Source organism: Thrips palmi, unplaced genomic scaffold (assembly GCF_012932325.1).
Source record: "Thrips palmi isolate BJ-2018 unplaced genomic scaffold, TpBJ-2018v1 HiC_scaffold_3, whole genome shotgun sequence".
NCBI lineage: Eukaryota > Metazoa > Arthropoda > Insecta > Thysanoptera > Thripidae > Thrips > Thrips palmi.
Genome location: NW_023144630.1, coordinates 4197221 through 4211263, shown reverse-complemented (window position 1 = coordinate 4211263; position 14043 = coordinate 4197221). Strand labels below are relative to the sequence as shown.

General features: G+C 61.0%; 4 protein-coding genes across 6 annotated transcripts; all 4 read right to left on the bottom strand.

Annotated features, from left to right (window-relative positions):
• Window positions 1-66: 66 nt before the first annotated feature.
• On the bottom strand, window positions 67-777 carry LOC117648432. The gene is made up of 2 exons (XM_034390936.1): window positions 583-777; window positions 67-514 (listed from the first exon to the last, which is right to left on the bottom strand). Exons 1-2 carry the CDS (start codon window positions 775-777, stop codon window positions 278-280), a joined length of 432 nt encoding a protein of 143 aa, XP_034246827.1. The 3' UTR covers window positions 67-277.
• A 2301-nt stretch (window positions 778-3078) lies between these two features.
• Window positions 3079-3801, bottom strand: LOC117648431. The gene has a single exon (XM_034390935.1). It carries the CDS (start codon window positions 3799-3801, stop codon window positions 3406-3408), a length of 396 nt encoding a protein of 131 aa, XP_034246826.1. The 3' UTR covers window positions 3079-3405.
• A 209-nt stretch (window positions 3802-4010) lies between these two features.
• Window positions 4011-4999, bottom strand: LOC117648430 (WW domain-binding protein 11-like). The gene is made up of 3 exons (XM_034390934.1): window positions 4907-4999; window positions 4078-4818; window positions 4011-4031 (listed from the first exon to the last, which is right to left on the bottom strand). Exons 1-3 carry the CDS (start codon window positions 4949-4951, stop codon window positions 4011-4013), a joined length of 807 nt encoding a protein of 268 aa, XP_034246825.1. The 5' UTR covers window positions 4952-4999.
• A 116-nt stretch (window positions 5000-5115) lies between these two features.
• Window positions 5116-11579, bottom strand: LOC117647925 (mucin-22-like). Of its 3 annotated transcripts, none has more exons than XM_034389909.1 (5): window positions 11486-11579; window positions 6256-11379; window positions 5780-6222; window positions 5485-5712; window positions 5116-5417 (listed from the first exon to the last, which is right to left on the bottom strand). In XM_034389909.1, the coding sequence occupies exons 1-5, from the start codon at window positions 11493-11495 to the stop codon at window positions 5139-5141; spliced, it is 6084 nt and encodes a 2027-aa protein (XP_034245800.1). In that variant the 5' UTR covers window positions 11496-11579; the 3' UTR covers window positions 5116-5138. The 3 variants fall into 3 exon arrangements, with proteins under 3 accessions (XP_034245800.1, XP_034245802.1, XP_034245799.1); XM_034389911.1 differs by having other exon boundaries at window positions 5780-9483; window positions 10057-11379; XM_034389908.1 differs by having other exon boundaries at window positions 5780-11379.
• Window positions 11580-14043: the final 2464 nt, after the last annotated feature.

Below are 14043 nucleotides of genomic sequence, written 5' to 3'. Positions count from 1 at the left end.
GGTGACTTTTGCTCCCGCTGCACTGCTACCAACCTTCCCATCGCGGTTTCTTTCTCCCCTGGCAAAAACCCTTGGCGAAGTAAAAGTGGTACCGGCGTCTAGTACCTAGAGTAAAATATGCCTGCAACTTTTGAAGCCATGAAACAATAGAACTGGGTGACAGAAAGCTTGTGCCTGCCGAAGCTGGAAGTGTGAGTGACAGGCCGCCGTGTAGGTAGGCAGCCCATCCGACCGGCCCACCGGGAGTCACAAAAACGACTCCGAATCGTGTTTATGTTTAGTCGTTTACTCTGGAGAACAAAGCGGTGAGTTCGACGCGGTTGTACGACATTGTGCCTTTGAGTCCGAGCCTCTTCCATTTCAAGACTCCCGGCTTGGCGTCCGCGGCGGGGCCGGGGGGCAGGAGGGTCACTTGGAGGGCCTTGAGCTGCTCGGGCACCTTGCCGTCCGCGACCAGGGCCATCTTGAGCACGCTGGCGAACATCACCGCCGCCTGCTCCACGTTGCTGGTGATCTGGAAAGTGGAGGGTTCGAGTCCCGCCGAGGCACGCCCGCCGAAAGCGAGAAGAGAGGCCGACGCACCGTGCAGTCCTCCAGCCTGCTGCCCGGGCACGCGTTGGCCAGGAGCTCCACGAGCTGCTTGCTGACGGGCGTGTCCAGGATGGTGACGGACTTGGGCGTGAAGGTGCCGCAGTGCAGCACGGGCCCGGGGCCGCGGCAACGCTCCAGCCGCACGACGCCGAGGCCGGGGCACCGCCGCAGCGCCTGCAACGCCATCCTGGAGGCCATCCTGGGGGCCGCGCCCAGCTTGCGAGCAAACCGGAACCAGCCGCGCACCCACCGTCTCCAGGATGAGGTTGACGTCGTCGCGGTCGCGGACGGCCAGCCTGCGCAGCGACGGCGCGAAGTCGAGGCGCCGGCAGAGGGAGCCGCGGGTGCCGCGGCCGTCGAAGTGCATGCCGCGCCACAGCTCGGCGCGGAGGCCGAGGTCCACCCACTGGCGGCTCACGGGCAGGGTGCGCTCGCGAGGCGCCAGCAAGGCGAACACCCGCATCAGCACGACCAGTGGCAGTTGCAGCAGCTGCAAGGGTGGCCCACTGGACCCAGGGCCGCGCGGTGGGTTGCCTGCCTCCGGGCCCGGGCGTCGGGCCGGACTCGCCGGGCCCACTCCCCGACACCGCGTCGACGGGGTCCTCGCGGCGGGCCGCGATCCCAGCCCCGCCCTCCCCGCCACGCGGCCCCGCGGCGTCGCGCAGCGTGGCGACGGTGGCGGCGGCGCCCCGCGCGCTCCGCGTGCGGCGGGGAGGGCGCGGCGCGCGGTGGCCTCGGCGGTGGCCTCGGTGGCGGTCCGCGCGGTCGCGCTGGCCGCCATCGCCGAGGTGCCGCCCCGCCGCCGCCGTCCCCGGGAGCTGATCGTGATGGTGCCGGACCGCTTGAGCTCAGGGAAGGCGGGGACCGGCCTGAGAGAATTCCAGCGTCGTCTTGGGTTCAAAACGCCAACAGGTGCGAACATTGGACTTCTCTCTCACCGATCGTCGACGTGGTCCCCGTGGGCCCGGTCATCCTTCGCGTCCAGGGCTGGCTCCACGAAGTCGACGGGGGCGTCGAGGACCGACTCCAGCGTCTCGTGGTCGTCGCCGCCCACGTCTGGCTGGTCTGGCACACAGGGCTGGGCTGCCGGCCAACAGACACTCATGCAGCAGACTGATGCCGAGAGTCGTTTTCGCTGGTCGGTCTCTCGCGCACTCATGGCCCTTCTCGTTTCGCACTGCCAGAGAGACGGCTACGAAAACGACTCTCGGAGTCTGCAGACTGCAGGCGCTAACACGCATGCATGCTTCAGACCTGTTGCAGTGCCGCCGTCCCCTCCGCTCCCTGTTGCTGCGTGTCGCGCTGCCCCCAGGACTTCGGCGTCCTGGTGGACGTCGTGGTCGTCGTCGCGTTGGACGCGCGCCGCGCCGTCCTGCTGCAGGAACATCCTGGACTGCCGGTCCATGTGGCGTCGGAGCTCCCCGATGGCGGCCATGAGGTGGTGCTGCGTCGTGGCGCTGTCGGGGTGCAGCATGGCGGCGTGCTGCTGGTTGTCGGGGACCTCGGCGACGTCGGAGACCTCTCACGAGGCACGCGGCGTGTAGGTTAGGAGGCGCGGCAGTTCGGTCTGGCCTGCGCCGCCCTCGCCGACACTCGGTGCCGTTCCTACAACACTACCCTCAGCCCAGCCCAGCCCGCCAGGACGGCCAGGACGCCCCGGCACGCCACAGAGTACAGAAGTCACCCCGCCTTTGCCCTCGCGCAGCAGAACCTGGAATAAGAGCTAACGCGCTACTGCAACGGCAAGTTGTTCTCAAAGCACTCAGCAGCAGGGCCAAGCGTCTTGGGAATTTTAGGTATTTTCAGATTAGTTCTTGGCTTGACTTTCGTCTAAAAGTGCTCCCGCCCCGCCCGGCGGGACGCCTGAAACGCCTCGGTTATGCAGTCCCGTTGGACAGCGACGCGCGCGGGACTGCCTACCCGCCAGGCGCTCCTTCAACTTGCCTGTGCGAGTGCGAGTCTTTTTCGCGCTGCTTCTGAATGCGCTAAATGCTCAATGTCCCTCTCAGGCGGCCATGTCGGGGTCGAGCCAGTACCCCAGCCACCAGCACAACGTCAACTCGCACGACCGCATCTTCGGCAGCTTCGACGGCGGAGCCGGGGGAGCTTGCCCCGCGCCACTGGGCACAAGTAAGCTTATGCTGCGCCCCTGTGTCCACAGGCCTGCCAACCTCCTCGGCCAGCTACTTCTCGAGTGTAGGAGTGGAGGTTGCCTGCCCTTTGTGATGGGCGCATCGTGATAGTTTAGTTTACTTACGTGCCGCAACACTGACTCGTCCATCCTGTGGCAGCTGCGAGTGAGGAGTCGGGTGGCGGCGCGTCGGCGCCTCGCCGCCGTCGCTGGGTGCGCACGCGCACGCAGCACCTCAGCAGCCTGAGCCTGGAGGACGACGAGAACGCCGAGTCCAGCAGCAGCATCGCCGCGACGCCCGGCGACGCCGGTGAGCGCGCCTCTCAGACAACCGCGCAGACGGAGGAAAGACAAGGCAAGGGTTCATCGCGGTTTATTCATGTTTGTCCCAGCGCTGCTGCCGCCCCCCGTGAAATCGGTCCCCGTAGAGAGCCCGCCGTCGGTGGGCGGGCGCTACGCGTTCAGGAGGCCAGGTACGTCCTCGCCGTCCAAGCCAACTGCTGCATGACGGGGCATGACGGATTCGTTTGGCACAGATGGCAACCCGGTGACCGGCGAGGGCTACGGCCGCGTGGACAGCTACGACCTGCAGGCCGCGGCCACCAGGAAGACGACTTCCCATTGATGGAATGTAAACACCGGAAGCAGAAATAAAGCCTCGCATTTGGAGTTGCGCGCGGCGCTCAGCATGGCGTCTCCTTGTACCGCTTGACCTTGTCCTCGAGCACGATCGAGAAGCAGCGCTTCTTGCCGGAGAAGCCGGCGGGGGCGGCGGGGGCGGCGTGGCCGGGCGACATCCTGCCGGGGGCGCCGCCGCCTTGGGCACCGCCCTGGGCGCTGCCGCCGCCCCTGCCGCCCACCTTCTTCTTGGGGTGCTGGTGCGCGTGCGGCACGAGGTGCACGGGCGACGCCGTCCTGTGGCCAGAGTGCGCCGACGGCTTGGCGTCGTCCACGTCGTGCAGGTCCGAGCCCAAGTACGTCTCCAGGTCGCTGGCGGCGAGTGGCTCCAGCGCGTCGGCCGCGTTCCCCGCCGTGGTGGTCGACGGCCTGGTCGTGGTGGCCACGGACGTGAGGTCCATGTGCACGGCGGGCGCGGTGGCCTCCGCGGGCGGCGGCACGTCGCCGCTCTGCTCCGGGCCGCCCTGCTGCGGTGGCTGGTCGTCGTCGCTGGCTGGCGGCTCGGTCGTCGCGGCCGCGTCGTCGCCCGTCGCGGCGTGCAGGCCAGCGTCGTGGACGGCCGGCGCGTGGTTCTGGTAGTAGTTGTTGATGACGATGTGCTTGCCGGGGTTCATGTCGTCCGCGGAGCGGCCTTCAATGGCGGGCAACTTGCTTCCTACCCCTTGCTTCCTACCCACACTGCGCTGCGGTGACTGCTGCGGTGGGGACGGTGGTAGTGTTGGTGGCGGCGAAGGTGGGGGTACTGGCGGCTGGCTGGCCTGCAGGACGCTGGGCACCAAGAGGGGCGTCTTCTCGTCGACGGACACCCACAAGTGCACGTTCAAGGGCTTGGCGGTCGTGTCCTCGGTGGTGGCATCCGGAGGCGGCCGTCGGCTTGGCCTCGGCTGCTCGGTCGCCGTCAACTCGACCGGACGTCGTCCCCGCCTGGGCAGGTCGTCGACGGGTAGGTCGGCCAGGTGCCTCGGCGGCTCCTTGCGGCGCTCCGGCCACGGCGGCGCGTCGTCGGCGTCGTCCTGATGGAGGTCCTGGTCCGCGTCCACCCGCACGGGCACCCACCGCACTGCGTATCGGCCGCCGTACGGCTCGCCCGGGTACCCGTCGTCGGCTTTGCGCGGCGCGGCGGCCGCGAACCGACGCCGGATGTAGTAGCCCTCCTCCGGGTACCGCGGGGCGCTAGCAGGACGCGGCGCGTCGTCGGCCAGGGTCCAGTACGTCCCGTACGGGCGGTACTCCCGGCGCATGCTCAGCGCGGCGGGTCGCGGGCCGTCCTCGTAGGACTCCCACACGTCGGCCAGGTCGCGGCGGCGGTACGTCGGCCCCAGGGCGGGCCCCAAAGCGGGCCCCAAGGGCCGCTGCGGCGCCGCGCCCTCATCCTCGTAGTAGCGGGCGCGCTTGGCGGGGGCGGGCACCGCCAGCAGCTGCGAGCAGGACGCACTAGTTGGTGCAGGCGGGAATCGGCCCCTGCTAAGGCACACTGCGGACGCTGTGCACGCTGCGCACGCTTACCAAGACCAGGAGCACTGTGCTGCTCCTCGCGCTGCGCCGCAGCATGTCGGGCCGGCCTCCCGGTGCCCTCCCGCCCAGCCGCGGCGCGGCGAGGGGGAGGGGGAGGGGCGCGAGGCAGAACTATCGCCGCGTTTTCGCTACCAGCCTCGCGGGGCCTCGCACACCGCAAAACAGAGGGCGGAAGTTTGAAGAGAATGAGAAGCCAGTCATCGCTTACACAAAATTTCTTTATTTAGAAGAAGTACAGCTCGTTGCGCCTGGTGTCGCAGTCCACACCGGTCCACAAGTACTTGCAGGCCCTGTCGGCGCGCGAGTACCTCTGCAGGTAGCCACACGAGCCGAGCGAGGCGTGGCCCTGGTCGCACGTCCAGAACTTGGAGCAGTCCGTCTCGGCGGCCAGCTTGGAGGAGCCGGTGGACGGGCAGCGCGCGATGGGCGGCACGGCGGAGCGTCCGCCCGCGCCGGGCTGCTCCACGCCCGCGCTGTTGGGCGGCACCGCGTCGCAGTCCACCTGGAAAAACGAATACAGTACACTCATTGCGAACGGAAGTCGGCGGCCCCACGCGACGACCGCTCACCTTGCTGGTGAAGTCGCAGGCCAGCTTGACGCGATCGAAGCGCTGCAGGGGCGGGCACTGCTGCACTGTGAGAGACCCTTCGTGGCAGTCGTAGAACTTCCAGCAGTCGTTGTGCGGATACAGCTTGGAGCCGGACGCGGCGCACCTCGGGGGGCGGTAGCCGAACGACGGAACCGGGGGCTCCGTGTGGGCAAGGCGTGGTAGCACCGACTTGGCGTGGCAGTCAACCTGCACGGAAGAGAATGTAAAGAAACAATACAAAGGCTTCAGGCGGAGTTGCCTAAGACCCACGCACCTTCCACGACCAGTTGCAGCGACCGGTCGTCTTGTCGAAGTTCTGCAGCGGGTAGCAAGACACGTCGGTGAGGACGCCGTCGAGGCACTCGTAGAACTTCCAGCAATCGGCGTGCGGGTACCGGTGCCAGCCCTTGCTGGGGCACCTGGGATGAGGCGGCAGCACTGTAGTGTTGGGAGCGACACTCGTGGACTCGTCCAGAGACGCCGACCTTGAGGACACGGTGGTGGATGACGACGAGGAAGGAGCCGCGGTAGAAGATGATTCGTATCCCGGAGCAGCAGAGGTAGTCTCGGCACCTGGCGAAGCCGTGGTTGAAGAGGTCTCAGAACCTGGACCAGCTGTAGTGGAGGTCTCTGTACCAGGAGCAGCAGTAGTTGTTGGCCATTCATTGCCACCGGCAGTAGAAGATTCAGGTGCCGGAGTCGAAGAGCTTTCATATCCTGGTGCGGCTGTGGTGGAAGAACTTTCAGATCCTGGCGCAGTGGTGGTAGAAGAGGTCTCTGTACCAGGAGCAGCAGTAGTTGTTGGCCATTCATTGCCACCGGCAGTAGAAGATTCAGGTGCCGGAGTCGAAGTGCTTCCATATCCTGGCGCAGTGGTGGTAGAAGAGGTGTCTCTACCAGGAGCAGCAGTAGTTGTTGGCCATTCATTGCCACCGGCAGTAGAAGATTCAGGTGCCGGGGTCGAAGAGCTTTCATATCCTGGTGCGGCTGTGGTGGAAGAACTTTCAGATCCTGGCGCAGTGGTGGTAGAAGAGGTCTTTGTACCAGGAGCAGCAGTACTTGTTGGCCATTCATTGCCACCGGCAGTAGAAGATTCAGGTGCCGGAGTCGAAGAGCTTTCATATCCTGGTGCGGCTGTGGTGGAAGAACTTTCAGATCCTGGCGCAGTGGTGGTAGAAGAGGTCTCTGTCCCAGGAGCAGCAGTAGTTGTTGGCCATTTATTGCCACCGGCAGTAGAAGATTCAGGTGCCGGAGTCGAAGTGCTTCTATATCCTGGCGCAGTGGTGGTAGAAGAGGTGTCTCTACCAGGAGCAGCAGTAGTTGTTGGCCATTCATTGCCACCGGCAGTAGAAGATTCAGGTGCCGGAGTCGAAGAGCTTCCATATCCTGGCGCAGTGGTAGTAGAAGAGGCCTCTGAACCAGGAGCCGCAGTAGATGTTGGCCATTCATTACTACCGGCAGTTGAAGTTTCAGGTGCAGGAGTCGAAGAGATTTCATGTCCCGGGGCTGCAGTTGTAGAATTCTCAGAACCTGGGGAAGCCGTGGTTGAGGTTGTCTCAGATGCTGGCGTAGCGGTGGTAGAGGTGGTTCCGATACCTGGAGTAGGAGTAGTGGTTGGCCATTCATTACCGCCAGCAGTTGAAGTTTCGGGTTGTGGGGTGGATGAGCCTTCGAATCCTGGGGCAGCAGTTGTAGTAGTCTCAGAACCTGGCGAGGCCGTGCTTGAGGACGTCTCTGAACCCGGAGCAGCTGTGGTAGACGAGGTTTCATAGCCTGGTTCAGGGGTGGTTGAGGTGGTCTCGGTACCAGGCGCAGCTGTCGTGCTTGTTGATCCTTCGTGATAAGAATGAGAGCGGCGACGGGCAGTTGAAGATTCGGGTTGTGGGGTGGATGAGCCTGTGTATCCTGGAGCAGCAGTTGTGGAAGTCTCGGAGCCTGGTGCAGCGGTGGTAGACAAGGGCTCTGAACCAGGAGCAGCAGTAGTTGTTTGCCATTCATTGCCACCGGCTGTTGACGATTCAGGTTTAGGGGTGGATGAGCCTTCGGATCCTGGAGAGGCAGTTGTGGTGGTCTCAGATCCTGGCGCAGCGGTGGTGGAAGAGTACTCTGTACCAGGAGCAGCAGTAGATGTTGGCCATTCATTACCGCCAGTAGTAGAAGATTCAGGTGCAGGGGTCGAAGGGCTTTCATGTCCCGGGGCTGCAGTTGTAGTCTCAGAGCCCGGCGAGACCGTGGTAGAGAAGCTGTATACTGGTACAGCGGTGGTTGTAGTGACCTCAGATTCTGGCGCAGTAGTTGTAGTCGTGGTTCCGATCCCAGGAGCGCCAGTAGTTGTGGGCCATTCATTGCCACCGGCAGTTGAAGATTCAGGCTGAGGAGTGGATGTGCTTTCGTGTCCAGGAGCTGCAGTTGTACTAGTCTGAGAGCCCGGCGAGACCGTGGTTGAGGACGCCCCAGATCCTGGCGCAGCGGTGGTGGAAGAGGTCTCTGTACCAGGAGCAGGAGTCGAAGAGATTTCATGTCCCGGGGCTGCAGTTGAAGATGTATCAGAACCTGGCCAAGCCGTGGTTGAGGTGCTCTCAGATGCTGGCGCAGCGGTGGTGGAGGTGGTTACGATTCCTGGAGCAGCAGTACTTGTTGGCCATTCATTGCCACCGGCAGTTGAAGTTTCAGGTTGTTGGGTGGACGATCCTTCGTATCCTGGGGCGGTTGTCGTAGTAGTCTCAGAACCTGGCGTGGCCGTGGTAGAGGATGTTTCTGTACCTGGCGCTGCCGTGGTAGTCGATGTTTCATAGCCTGGTTCATTGGTGGTGGAGGCCTCCGTACCAGGAGCAGCTGTCGTGCTTTTTGGTCCCTCGTGATAAGTATGAGAGCGGTGACGGGCGGTTGAAGATTCAGGTTGTGGGGTGGATGAGCCTCCGTATCCTGGAGAAGCGGAAGTGGAAGTCTCAGAGCTTGGTGATGCCGTAGTTGAGGTGACCTCATATTCTGGCGCAGCGGTGGTGGAGGTGGTTCCGATACTTGGAGCAACAGTGGTGGTGGGCCATTCATTGCCACTGGCAGTTGTAGCTTCAGGTTGAGGAGTGGATGAGCTCTCGTATCCTGGAGCTCCAGTTGTGGTTGTGTCAGAACCAGGCAAGGCCGTAGTAGACGACGTCTCGAATCCTGGCGCAGCGGTCGAAGAGGTCTCTGCACCAGGAGAAGCAGTAGTTGTTGGCCATTCATTGCCACCGGCAGTTGATGATTCAGGTTGTTGAGTAGACGATCCTTCGTGTTCTGGGGCAGCAGTTGTAGAATGCTCAGAACCTGGCGAGGTTGTGGTAGATGTTTCAGATCCTGGCGCAGCCGTGGTCGAAGTGGTTCCGATTTCAGGTGCAGCTGTAGTGGTTGGCCATTCATTTCCACCGGCAGTGGAAGTTTCGGGTTGTTGGGTGGACGATCCTTCGTATCCTGAGGCGGTTGTCGTAGTAGTCTCAGAACCTGGCGTGGCCGTGGTAGAGGATGTTTCTGTACCTGGTGCTGCCGTGGTAGTCGATGTTTCATAGCCTGGTTCAGTGGTAGTGGAAATCTCCGTACCAGGCGCAGCTGTCGTGCTTGTTGGTCCCTCGTGATAAGGATGAGAGCGGTGACGGGCAGTTGAAGATTCAGGTTGTGGGGTGGATGAGCCTTCGTATCCTGGAGACGCAGCAGTGGAAGTCTCAGAACCTGGTGAGGACGTAGTGGATGACGTCTCAGATCCTGGCGAAGCAGTGGTCGAGGTGGTTTCGATTCCAGGAGCAGCTGGAGTGATTGGCCATTCATTCCCACCGGCAGTTGAAGATTCAGGTTGAGGGGTGGACGAGTTTTCGTATCCGGGGGCAGCAGTTGTGGTAGTCTCAGAATCTGGTGAGGACGTAGTCGATGTCGTCTCAGATCCTGGCGCAGCAGTGGTCGAGGTGGTTCCGATTTCAGGAGCAGCTGTCGTGGTTGGCCATTCATTTCCACCGGCAGTTGATGATTCAGGATGTTGGGTGGACGATCCTTCGTGTTCTGGGGCAGGAGTTGTAGAAGACTCAGAACCTTGCGAGGCTGTGGTAGATGTCTCATATCCTGGCGCAGGCGTGGTCGAGGTGGTTCCGATTTCAGGTGCAGCTGTTGTGGTTGGCCATTCATTTCCGCCGGCAGTTGAAGATTCAGGTTGTTGGGTGGACGATCCTTCGTGTTCTGGGGCAGCAGTTGTAGTAGGCTCAGAACCTGGCGTTTCAGTCGTAGATGATGTTTCTGAACCTGGTGCTGCCGTCGTAGTCGATGTTTCATAGCCTGGTTCAGTGGTGGTGGAAGTCTCCGTAACGGGCGCAGCTGTCGTGCTTGTTGGTTCCTCGTGGGAAGGATGAGAGCGGTGACGGGCAGTTGAAGATTCAGGTTGAGGAGTGGATGAGCTCTCGTATCCTGGAGCTCCAGTTGTGGTTGTGTCAGTACCGGGCAAGGCCGTGGTAGACGACGTCTCGAATCCTGGCGCAGCGGTCGAAGAGGACTCTGTACCAGGAGAAGCAGTGGTTGTTGGCCATTCATTCCCACCGGCAGTTGATGATTCAGGTTGAGGGGTGGACGAGTTTTCGTATCCTGGGGCAGCAGTTGTGGTAGTCTCAGAACCTGGTGAGGACGTAGTAGATGCCTCAGATCCTGGCGCAGCAGTGGTCGAGGTGATTCCGATTTCTGGAGCTGCTGTTGTGGTTGGCCATTCATTGCCGCCGGCAGTTGAAGTTTCAGGTTGTTGGGTGGACGATCCTTCGTGTCCCGGGGCCGCAGTTGTGGTAGTCTCAGAACCTGGCGTGGCTGTGGTAGATGTGTCAGATCCTGGCGCAGCCGTGGTCGAGGTGGTTCCGATCTCTGGAGCTGCTGTTGTGGTTGGCCATTCATTGCCGCCGGCAGTTGAAGTTTCAGGTTGAGGGGTGGATGAGCCCTCGTATCCTGGGACTCCAGTTGTAGTAGCCTCTGTACCTGGTGCGGCGGTGGTAGAATGGGTATCTCCACCAGGAGCGTGAGGAGTTGTTGGCCATTCCTCGCCACTGGCAGTTGATGATTCAGGTTTGGGGGTGGATGATCCTTCGTTTCCTGGGGCCGCAGTTGTAGTTGTCTCAGATCCAGGTTCACCGGTGGTTGAAGTGGTCTCTGTACCAGGAGCACTAGTAGTTGTTGGCCATTCATTGCCACCAGCTGTTGAAGATTCAGGTTGAGGGGTGGACGAGCCTTCGTATCCTGGGGCAGCAGTTGTGGAGGTCTCAGAACCCGGTAAAGACGTAGTAGATGTCGTCTCATATCCTGGCTCAGCCGTGGTCGAGGTGGTTCCGATCTCTGGAGCTGCTGTAGTAGTAGTTGGCCATTCATTGCCACCGGTAGTTGAAGATTCAGGTTGAGGGGTGGATGAGCCTTCGTATCCTGGGGTAGCAGTTGTAGTTGTCTCAGAACCTGGCAAGGCCGTGGTAGAGGATGTCTCTGTACCTGGAGCTGCAGTTGTAGACGAAGTTTCATAGCCTGGTTCAGCGGTAGTGGTCCAAGTCCATGGACTTGTTGTGGTGGGTTGCACTGGTAATTCTGTGGATGTTGCGGGTGACGGTGTCGTTGTAGAGTGCACCGCAGGATGGATGTCCTTGCACTTTACTTCCCAAGTGTACTTGCATCTGAGGTGTTTCCGGTCGAACTTTTGGAGCATGGCGCAGATCTTCACTCGCACTTTGCCATTTCGACATTCGTAGAACCGTTTGCAAGAGTTGTGCGGCGCCAGCTTGAACTCGCCCTTCTTGCAGGCTGGTTTTTTGTAGCCGTCAACATGAGGATCGTAAGCATTCGCACTCAGCACCACGGCGAGTAGAAACGGCCATATTAAGACCGTACCTGCGTACAAATGGGAGACATGATAATGAATCAGTTGCCTTCCGTTTCTGAAAAGTGGCCCCAAGGGGTAACATTTTTTTGGGCGGTTTTGAATTGGATGACTTACAACTGGCCATAGTTGGGGTGGTGAGCGAACGCGTGGCACTAGTGAGCGGGCCGCGCGGCGGGCAGCACCTAAAATATACTCGGTGCACGAGGGCAGGGCGTGGCGGGCGTGGCGGGCGTCATCGTCAACATGGTCGTCACGACCCCCGTCTTCACCGACACTCCCAGATCTATTCTGTTTATTCATTATTTTACGTTTATTTCTCTCTAACGTGGATTTCTTTTTTTCTTTATCTCTTTTCTGTGTGCGGGAGAGGAGGAAATTTTTTTGCATAATTTGATTTTGGCAAGTTGAGGCGTTCTTGTCGTGATGGCAAGTGTTTGAAGAGGGACTAGTCGACCAGGGACCTGCTGAGCTTCATGACGAATTTATTTATTTTTCACAAGTAATCTAGAACAAAACTTTTATGAAAATTGCTGGAGTTTCAACAGCTTTTTTCATTGTTTTTTTTTGCAGTGTACGGCACGCTCGCTCTCACTCAACTGACGCGTCTACTGGCTATCCCGAACGTTCGTGCGCCAAACAGACCAAGTGCTTCGGCGCGGTAAGAGATCGTTGACACGTAAAATTGAAGTTCCATTGAAGACGGTTGCAGTAGACCAGCCTTCGTTCGAGTACGAAGAAAAAAAAACCGCCTCTTTTACGATGTTTGTGTTTGAAAAAAAAAGAAGGGAAACCTCAGTGGCGCTGCTGGGAGTTGAACCCGCTCTGCCATCGATCTTGGCCTCATCGCGTCCCGGCCGTCCCGCCCCAGAACGACCGGATAAGTCGGAAACGGCTGGAGAATGCTGGAGACAGTAAAGCAGTGCCGCGTCTGCTAATCCTCTTTACGACTGGAGTCCTGGCCGGCAGTCCCTGGAGCCCTGGACAATATCGCCTTCGACACTTCGGGGCGAAATGGGGTCCGGGCGGCGTGGCGTATTTGCCAAATCGTGAGCGTCCTTGTGACGCCAGCGTGACGTATCCGCCGTCGGGCTCGAGGACTGTTCACGGGCAAAGGCACGCGTGGAAAGCTAGGCACGCCAAAGGCAGCGTCAGCCAGTTGCCAACAGATAAATTAATTAACAAATGAATATTTAATTAGTTTGTAAATCCCGTCATAATGGAGGGAGGTCTTACCATATAAAAGCGAGACCAAATTTTCCCCGTCCTTTTTTTTGCGAGTGATATTTGTCTGGCCGGCTATCTGCGCGTGACGTCCACGGCGTGGCGCGTGAGAAACGCTGCACGACGGCGACGGTCACGCCCTTCTTGATCATGTTTGCCGAAACACGTCTTGCAGAGGTGAGGGAACGCAGAGGGCCGCGGCCCGCCCGGCCAAGTCGCGGCGACCCACAGTGGGCCAGAAGACCGGCGGAGGCGGCCAAAACTCTCCGCTGTCGCTTAATGGGACTCAAACCGAACGTGTGACCCCACCATTGGATTGCTCTCCGAACGAGGAATCCATTGGTGGGGTCACACGCTTAGTTTGAGTACCATTCAGCGACTCTGGAGCTCAAAACGCGTTTAGAATTTCGGCCGCCTCCACCGGTCTTCTGGCCCACTGTGCTACGTGGAGACAACGCGCTTATCCCTTGGAGGCCCTGGCGTAAAGCAGCCCTGTTTACAGCCTGACTTTTACGGTGGCGCGGCCGATCGGCCGGTCGGAAGTGGCGGTGGCTAAGCCTAATTCACTGAGCTAACTCTTACAAATGGGGAGGGAGCTGGAATGTGAGGGCACGGAAGGAAACACGGGCAGTGGGGTGGAACGTCATTATTGGCAAGTCACAGGGTAAAAACACAGACACTCTCTGGGGGGCTAGCGCTCGGCCTGGCGGCGCATCTTGTCCTCCAGCACGGCCCTGGCGACGCCGTGGGCCACGGCGTGGTCGCCGTGCGCCGCCACGGCCTCGTCGTCCAGGCCGTCCTCAGCCAGCCGCAGCGCCTGGTCCAGCAGGGCCTTGCACGGCCTCGGCACGCACGTGGGGAAGCGCACCGACAGCCGCAGCACCAGGTCGCCGCGGCCGCGGCCTCGGCCCCGCGGCAGCCCCTCGCCGCACAGCCGCTTCTCGTAGCCCGGCCTGCGCGACGGCAGCACGTCAGGGAAACGCATGGCGGGCCACAAGGAGGCGGCCAGACGCGTTTTGAGCTCCAGAGTCGCTAAGCAGGACTCGGACCGAGCGTCTGACCCCACCAATGGATTGCTCTCCGAACGAGGAATCCATTGGTGGGGTCACACGTTCAATTCGAGTGCCATTTGGCATTTAGCGACTCTGGAGCTCAAAACGCGTCCAGAGTTTTGGCCGCCACGTGCCCTCTGACCCACCTGACGACGTCCGTGATGGCCACCCGGATGAGGCGGCCGTCCAGGGTGTCGATCTCGATGGTGCAGCCCAGGAGCGCCTCGCGCAGGGACACGGCCTCCGCCAGCACCAGGTCCGCGGGGTTGGCGGCGTCGCGCGAGAACCGGGGGTGCGGCAGGACGGCCAGCACGAGCTCCACGCCGCCTGCGGGCATGACACCTACTGTACTGCGAACCGCCTGACGCGTGGGCAACAAGTCGCACAGCCTTCTGCGAC

Coding starts and splice junctions, on each gene's coding strand:
- LOC117648432 (XM_034390936.1), bottom strand. CDS start 777: ATGGCGTTGCAGGCGCTGCGGCGGTGCCCCGGCCTCGGCGTCGTGCGG. Junction 515..582: donor GCAGGCTGGAGGACTGCACG/GTGCGTCGGCCT, acceptor TCCACTTTCCAG/ATCACCAGCAACGTGGAGCA.
- LOC117648431 (XM_034390935.1), bottom strand. CDS start 3,801: ATGGACCTCACGTCCGTGGCCACCACGACCAGGCCGTCGACCACCACG.
- LOC117648430 (XM_034390934.1), bottom strand. CDS start 4,951: ATGCTGCGGCGCAGCGCGAGGAGCAGCACAGTGCTCCTGGTCTTG. Junction 4,819..4,906: donor GCACAGTGCTCCTGGTCTTG/GTAAGCGTGCGC, acceptor TCCTGCTCGCAG/CTGCTGGCGGTGCCCGCCCC. Junction 4,032..4,077: donor AGCAGTCACCGCAGCGCAGT/GTGGGTAGGAAG, acceptor CCGCCATTGAAG/GCCGCTCCGCGGACGACATG.
- LOC117647925 (XM_034389908.1), bottom strand. Junction 5,713..5,779: donor GCTGCAACTGGTCGTGGAAG/GTGCGTGGGTCT, acceptor TCTTCCGTGCAG/GTTGACTGCCACGCCAAGTC. Junction 5,418..5,484: donor CCTGCGACTTCACCAGCAAG/GTGAGCGGTCGT, acceptor TCGTTTTTCCAG/GTGGACTGCGACGCGGTGCC.